The sequence below is a fragment of the Stegastes partitus genome, unplaced genomic scaffold (genome assembly GCF_000690725.1).
Source record: "Stegastes partitus isolate 25-593 unplaced genomic scaffold, Stegastes_partitus-1.0.2 Scaffold1338, whole genome shotgun sequence".
In the NCBI taxonomy this organism is placed as follows: Eukaryota; Metazoa; Chordata; class Actinopteri; family Pomacentridae; genus Stegastes; species Stegastes partitus.
This window is the reverse complement of record NW_007579069.1, coordinates 67,533-75,462: the sequence shown is the minus strand read 5'-3', so window position 1 is coordinate 75,462 and position 7,930 is coordinate 67,533. Positions and strand designations below refer to the sequence as shown.

The 7,930-nt window shown below is 46.6% G+C and overlaps 1 protein-coding gene across 3 annotated transcripts in view; it reads left to right on the top strand.

Moving 5' to 3' along the window:
- sik3 (SIK family kinase 3) overlaps nt 1-7,924 on the top strand; it is a 36,539-nt gene extending 28,615 nt beyond the window's left edge. For all 3 annotated transcript variants that reach the window (XM_008298678.1, XM_008298677.1, XM_008298679.1), the window contains 9 exons: nt 2,177-2,235; nt 2,412-2,521; nt 3,202-3,371; nt 3,630-3,757; nt 4,525-5,294; nt 5,500-5,654; nt 6,506-6,635; nt 6,736-6,862; nt 7,726-7,924. In XM_008298678.1, the coding sequence (XP_008296900.1) occupies nt 2,177-2,235; nt 2,412-2,521; nt 3,202-3,371; nt 3,630-3,757; nt 4,525-5,294; nt 5,500-5,654; nt 6,506-6,635; nt 6,736-6,857 (1,644 nt within the window). In that variant the 3' untranslated portion in view covers nt 6,858-6,862; nt 7,726-7,924. The remainder of the gene's footprint in view (nt 1-2,176; nt 2,236-2,411; nt 2,522-3,201; nt 3,372-3,629; nt 3,758-4,524; nt 5,295-5,499; nt 5,655-6,505; nt 6,636-6,735; nt 6,863-7,725) is intronic.
- The last annotated feature ends 6 nt before the right edge of the window (nt 7,925-7,930 follow it).

Genomic DNA, 7,930 nt, shown 5'->3' with positions numbered 1-7,930 from the left:
ATTAGGGGAATCTCTGGCAGTCTTAAGATTCAGTTCTAGTTCTTGGTGCAGTCATTTGCATTTGAAGATGTGATTCTTGATTCAAAACAATTCATGATTCAAAAGCAGGGCCTTGAACTGGTCTTTATGCATTGGGTACTGAGGTGGGACCGACTGAATTATGTTGCTACTATCATTTCACATCAACTGGTACAAACTCTCCTGAGAACACCTCTGGGTGAAGAGCAGTCACATGTTAAAGAGGAAAAGGGGGTGTACGTTGCCCCTGTAGCTTGTTGAAGTCCATCAGTGTCAGCTCAGTGGAAAGCGCTTTCAATACCAGTGTTTCCTGAACATTGATTTATTTGTGGCGACTCGCCGCAATATAAACATTGACCACAACATATTGATTGTCTTCCTTTTTTCTCACGATTAACATGATTAAGTCTCGTGCACACTGAATTAAAACATGCACAGGAGGAGGGGCTGGTGTTGACTTTTTTTCAGTGTCTGTTCTTAACACGTTGCTGTCAGGTTGGGTGACCGAACTCTTCAATCAAGTTATTAGCAAGCATGTAAGGAGCCTAGTTTTAAGATCTGGAGGGAGACCACCTGGTTTTAGGCTTAAAGTCTTTTCTATAACCTGCCTGCTGCTGCTAACAAGTCTGTACTGTCTGGACCAACTCTGCAGTGACAAGGAGTGATGGCAGACACTGCATTGCACACATCAGGCCTTTATTTCCTTTTCTGGGGCATTTAGATCGCCCATATACTGAAATGTATTCCTATCTAGACACTTTAGAAAAGCTCCATCACCTGTGTTGACGTGGCTGCAGCAACGTACTGGTCGTGTTAGTTGTCACAGAGTTGCTCTCTGTGTTACACCCAGGTTACCCCAAGACCACCTCTTAATTATTACTTTATTTGTCTAAAAGTGCTTGGCAATTATTAAATTAACCATCCATCCATTATCTATACACCGCTTAATCCTCATTAGGGTCACGGGGGGGCTGGAGCCTGTCCCAGCTGACTTAGGGCGAAGGCAGGAGACACCCTGGACAGGTCACCAGTCTATCACAGGGCTACACTTACAGACAACCAAGCACACTCACATTCACTCCTACAGACAATTTAGAATCACCAGTTAAGCTCAACATGTTTCTGGACTGTGGGAGGAAGCCGGAGAAGCCGGAGAGAACCCACGCTGCACGGAGAGAACATGGAGACTCCACGCAGAAAGATCCCGGTGCCCCCACTGGGACGCAAACCAGCGACCTTCTTGCTGCGAGGCAACAGTGCTACCAACTGCGCCACCTTGCAGCAATTATTGAATTAAATATTATTAAATATGTGCAGTGTAACACTTTATTATATACACTGTTATTTAACGATTAAAGAAAATGTTTAAAATACCATGATGTTGAAATGGAGAAATTTGGACTTACAGAAATTACTTTTTTTTTAATTACAGAGAGAGTAAAGCACCAAAAAATAAATAAAAATACCAAATCCCAGTTACCTGTATCAGTTTAAATGTGACCCGTACTCACCTTGTTAATGAGGGTCATTGTCTGGCAGCAGAGACGGTGACGATGGGAAAGTATTCAGTTTTTTTTTAAAAAGTTATTCAGACTTACCAACATAAGATGTAATCCTAAGTAAAGCTCAGCACAGTTAGTCTGTAAGTGATGTGGTAGTAAGTATTTACAAACCTTTGTCTTGCAGATGTAATTATTAAGACATTACATTTAAAAGGTGCCCAAATATTTGCCTTGTTGTTTTGGGGTTTTTGTTGTTTTTTTTGGAAGATGAACTGTGAAATAACTCAAGTATGTGTGTGGTCGACTCTATCCGGGTGCTGCGCGGCGCTCTGCAGCAGAGTTCAGCTTTTCTGTCAACATGACTAACATTACAACGAAAGTCATTTTTTTGGCATTTGGAGATCAATGCAGGATGGTCGAATCGTTGTAGCAGCCACCTGTCAGAATTACACCACTCTCCACTCCGTAAGCTTCACAGAAAGTGGTATTGATTTGGTTCACCTGAGGCCTGGATAATCCTGACTTCATTTGTCTCTTCATCTCAATTCCCGTCTGTTTAATACTTATTTTTATTTAATGTAAGACCTCATGTAGGCAGCCTCATCATCATGTTATATTCATGCCTTGAGTCAAGTCTGATTTCTCTGTACCTGCAGGGTCTTTCTTTAGGCCATGGAGAGAGCCAGCCCAGTCATCTAACCCACCAGCTCCAGAGGTGAACACACACACACACACACACACACACACAAACACACACTCACTCTATTACTCATCAGCTATTGAACGGTGAACAATGAACCTGATACTGTGGTGCAGCGCTATCGACTGAAGTGTTACATCATTGTCGTATCTCTCTCTTCTCCTCTCCTACTCTGTCCTGTCCTCCCTCAGGTTGCGTATCCAGCCCTCCAGCCCTCCGCCAACACATCCCAGCAACCACCTCTTCAGACAGCCCAATCAGAGTCCTCCGCCTGGCTCTGCAGGCATAATGCAAGGGCACGGTTAGTAACTCCACAGCTAAAGTGCTTAAATGCTTGGTACGTTGTTATTGGTGTAGGTGCGGTGACTAAGCAGAAACGCAGCAGTCAACTTGCTGCTGTTCATTATCAGCTAACAGATATTATGCACAGCTTGTTGGTCATTTCACAGTTTAGCTGTCCAGTCTAGTTTTAGCCTTGACTTTATATTTCATGGATAGCTACCACTTGCATTTTGTTTTTAAGAAATAAAATCTAATCAGGGTTGAGATTTGGTTGGAGTTCAGCACAGTTTAAGGTGTTTGACTGTTTATTAGTCACAGTCTTTTGTTATCTGTAGACAAAGACATAGTTTATGCAGACTCAATCATAATGTGTTTTCAATACAACCAGCTGCTGCAGGTGAGTAAACACCTCAGCCGTCAAGAACACAATAACCTGTGATTACCACTCATGGTGCCATTGGCTGGACTGCCAGTCTAGACCAAATCCAACAATTAGGTGAAAGGTGGAACTGTTTCGGCAGTCATGCAGGGAAGCTTGAATAGAACAAAGACCATCTAAAATTAAGGTGAACAAGAAGCAAGCGTTCATGAAGTAATCCCCTCAGGTTAAACTTTCTGGTCCCACTGGTCAGAGAGGATTCAGACAGTCATTTCAGTTTTACATCAACCTGTGGTTTCATGTCTCCTTTCCCCCTCCAGGAGGTCAGTCATCAGTGCAGTACCAGCATGGTGCTCCAGCTATGTACCAGGGCCAGAGTGGCAGCCCACCCCCCACCGGCCTGCCTCGAGTGTCTCTGCCAGCCAATCCGCAAGCAGCATCTGCCCGCCCCACCGTCCCATTGGCACAGGGTGTACCTCAGCAACAGCAGGTGACTGCAAGGAGCCAATCGGATGTAGTGTTGTGTCTGCTCATGGATGGGTGTATTGATTAAATGAATTCCTCCCCGACTGAAGGTTAAATCCAAGTAACGTGTGTTGACATTGTAGTCACATATTAAAATGCTGTGCAGTACGATATCTTAAACTCAGTATAATTAAAATTGCTCACGACTTTAGTGCCACGCAATGTATTATTGGTAGTGAGGTGCTGCTCCGATCAGTAATGAACTCCAACACTGATCACACAGGTGACCATTCAGGTGCAGGAAGTGGAGCTCGGAGGTGGGGCACAGAGACAGGGCGGCTTTTTGTCCACGCCAGGTGGACACAGAGTCCTCGGGAAGCAGCTCAGCGCAGACAACGCCGAGACGCACAGGTGACCTCCACATCCCTCCACCAGGCCCCCAGATGGCTGCCAACAATACCAATGGACTGTTTCTGTGTCATCTTCCTCCGCCTTTTAGTTTAATTCCCACTTCATCGCTCTGCATGACCCCACCGCTGAGAACTGACACATTCATCCTGACTGTATTTTATGTGTTTACCATTTTGTTTTCCTCATTGTTTTGTTTGTGTTCTGCATTTCTGCCACATTCACTGATTTTCCAAAAACTGTATTTTGAAACCTTAGATATTATTAATGTTGTTCAGACCAGTTATTTTAAGTGTAAGGGAGCAAGTGTAAGAACCAGAACATTGTTTACCAGTAGTGAATAATAATGTACAGCCCTCATCGACTTTGCTGAAAGGACATCCTCAAAAACATTCTCCTCCTCATTGTATCTGGGTGAGTGTCTGGATGTAAGTGTCCCAACACCTTGAGTAGGAGATGAGTCATCCTGTGAGCCCTGAAATCATATCCCATAAATGGTCTCTTGTAGCCAGGACTGTCTTCACTGAGAGAACATGCAACAATTATACAGAACACACTTCTTTAATCCGCATTCTTTGGAAATGTCTTGACACCTCTCAGTGAATACCTGAACCTGGACCAGACTGAAGTGTTTGCTAGGCTGCCTGTGTGGATTTTTATTTTTTTTTATAGATTGTTGAAAGCTAGGTCAAGTATTTGAACTGTGTTAAGATAGTCGGGATGTTGTTGTCAGACAGCAGGAAGCTAATTATCATCTGCGTTCCATTCAGTCGCAGCCTTGGCCGCTTCACATCGGGCTACGACCAGGCCCAGTTCAATCCCCATCTGTTCTCTGGTGACGCTGCCTCCAGAGGCGCCTCTGGAGTGGTCGGCTCCTACAGTCCCTACCTGCAGGGAGCCTCGCTCAAAGTCCCCGGCCTGGAGGGTTACCAGAGTGGGGCGGTGGGCACCGGCAGCTATGGTGCCCCCTCTACACTACAGCAGGCCCTGCTCTCCCCGACTCCTTTGGACTACCGCCCCCCACAACAGCACGTCACTCCCACCCTGCAGGGCCTCCTGTCTCCCCGTCACTCTTTAACAGGCCACGCCGATCCCAGGCTGCCCCCCCAAGACCTGGCTGCCCTGCTGAAGAGGCAGAGCCCCCGGCCATGCCCAGCACCCCCCACACCACCCAGCGGTGCCCCACAGGAGTACGGCGACATGCTGCTTCTCCGCCAGCTGAGCCAAGGGGAGAGCTTGGAGCCACCAGCGCCTCAAGGTGCCTCTGGAGGGCAACACTACCACCACCTCCTCCAAATCCGACCCCCGGAGGTTCAGCCGCAGCAGCACCCTCCCCAGGCGCCCTGCCCCAGCTTACCTCACTCAGAGAGCATGGAGGAGGACGAGGTTCCGGCTGGCTACCACCACCCGCACGAGGGGCTGCTGGCCAAGGCAGGAGAAGGACATGAGCTCCTGGGGCCTCCTCGAGGAGGAACCCCGCCCTACAACTCCCCGACACACAGGCATGCTGGCTACATAAGGACTGCTCCAGCAGCTAGAGGTGAGACCTGTTCACGCAGCTGTTGACTCCCCTTTGAAGAGTAGCTTAGAGTCCAGTGTCTGTTCTGACTGAAATATGTTTGTTTACTTTCACATTTGTGTTGCTGGCTTACAATGAAAGAAAACGGATTCAGATCGGTTTGTTTTTTTGCTCTTCTTCCATGTTGAATACACAATGTGTGAATATATCAAACCCTTTCCTTCAGAACCTGAGCATGTGGAGTGCAGGCCTCCAGGACAGGCCATGGAGGTGCCGGACCATAATGGTGTCGGCTATTCGCGAGGTCCCCAGGGTGAAGCCTATAGATCCAGAGGACAGCTACAGCGTCACCACACTATCCAGACCTGTGATGATGCCTACGTGAGTGACGTTCTCCTGCTACTTTATACAGATTACCCTGAGAACTGGGGGATGGGTTCCAACAGCCAGTTAAATCTTAAATATCAATGTACGGAATTTGTTACGCGCAACATTATTTAGCTACTGTGCTGTGTGACATTAAAAACAGTGGAGATAATTCACCGCTAAGCAATCTACGGAAAAGTCAGTCGGTAGAGTCAATGAGCAGATTCAAGCTGTTTAGATTTAGCTTCTCAGTTGTCACTCTTAAAGCATAATAAATGATGACTCGAACTGGGCTTTTCTATGGGCTCTGAGTTGGACACCGTGCCAAAGGACTGGCACAAACAATTTCACATTTGCACGGCATGTTAATGTTGGCTTGGTGTACACTGGAGAGTATGATGTATCAGCTCATCTTCCTTGCCAGTGCAGCGCTGGAGGAAGTCCAGTGAGTTGGATGACTTCATGCAGTGATTCCCAACCAGAGGTAGTCCTGCAGTAGCCAGGCGGCACATGGAAAGATGCCTCTGAAAAAAAAAACCCTGCAGGAGTTGCGGTTTAATTAAAAAATTGAGTCGACGTTGAGGCTAGCAGTTAACTAAACGTAGTGGATAACCACCTGAAATAGATCACGAAGAGGAAAACATAAATGATAAAAATAGATACGTATTGATGAAAAGGTGAATTAGAGGTTAAAAATTGTTACCTCACAGTTGAACTAGCTTGCTAGCCCAACAGTAAGGATTTCACTAAGTGTTGAATACAGTTTGAAGTGACTTAAAGTTCAGCGCCTTGTTGAGTGGATCTGACAGGCCTGTGGGGATTTGTGAGTTTTTCTTCTGCATCTCAAACTTTCAATCCACACTCAGGACCAGGCGGAGCCCATGTCTGGGATGAGCTTGTTGGCCGGGAAGGCACTAAGCTCGGCACGCATGTCCGACATTCTCAGCCAGACGTCACTGACGGGAAGCCAGCAGTTGCACCAGCGGGAAGAGTCAGGTCAGGACTGGGACGCACAGACACCCCCAACGATGTGACTTTTGTTGTTGCTGTTTGTTTTTTCGTCCGCACCAGTAAACGATGTGTGTTCTTCATGCAGTGTGTGATGTGGAGGGGGAGCTCCATGCGGCAGCCTGCTACCCTTCCTCCTGCACCAGTGACATGCTCCTCAGCTACAAGCCCCCAGACCTGCAGTACAGCATGGAGCAGGCTGGGGTCTAGCACAGGTAACTCACACAGCAGAGGTCTGGTACAAGGAGTTCATCACACAGGATTTAAAAAAATATGTACAAAACATTTGAACACCATCTATTTAATCCCAAGTTAGTGGGATAGCAGCCAAACCTCGACATCTAATTTGTCCATTTGAACTGTTTCTGTTCGGTGTTTATGAGCAGCGTTAACCCACTGAGACCTTTTCACATTTTGTTTTCTCGACATGACATCCTGGAGTAGGCAATTTGGCCCTTTGATGACAATCAGCTGATTGAGACTCTCAGAGACTGTTAACAATGAAAACAAAGTGATAAATACACACAATCAACCAACACAAGATGACTGATTCTTCAACTATTCGGTTCATCAGCTCAGCATTCAACCTTTGGCAGTGACCCACCGTTAGCCACTATTATTTCTCTATAAGTGGCTTTGCTGCAAGAGACTACTATTGACTAAATTAGTTACAGGCCTGTTTAGGATGTTTATTTTTACCCGAGTAAGTTGTCACCCTGAATGAACTGAGGTGATTGATTCAGTTGTCTGCAGTCGGTTTTGCTGCAGAAAAGCAAGGAAACACGTGCTACCGGTTATTTTCCACATTTACCACACCTCTTAACCCTGAAGATGTTATCAGCTTGTGTTTTCATCGGCTAAGCGTGGCTACCTCTGAACAACAAGTCTATCTCCTGGTGTAAAATCAGTGGCGTGTGAACGGTACAGTCCAAGTGGAAACTGTTAAACATGTCATGTACGATGATAAATGGACTAAATTTACTGAAGGGTCATTTTTCATTCAGTGGTAGTCATGATAGTGGAGACACAGTGATTAAATGAAGCATTAATTGATGTTTCCTCCCCTGTGTTGCTGCAGGAACGGGGTGTATCCTGTGTACATCGGTCCATATCAGCCATCCTGAGTTGTGTTGACTTGAGTTGAGCAGCATCACGCCAAACCACCGTCGTCTGCCCGAGTGGGGGCGCTCTCTGTGTCCATCTGTCTGTTTCCATCTGTCCCCGGGAGGGCAGTCTGCGCGAGAGAGGGGGAGTGTGGGTGGGTGTAGACATTAGAGGGGTGG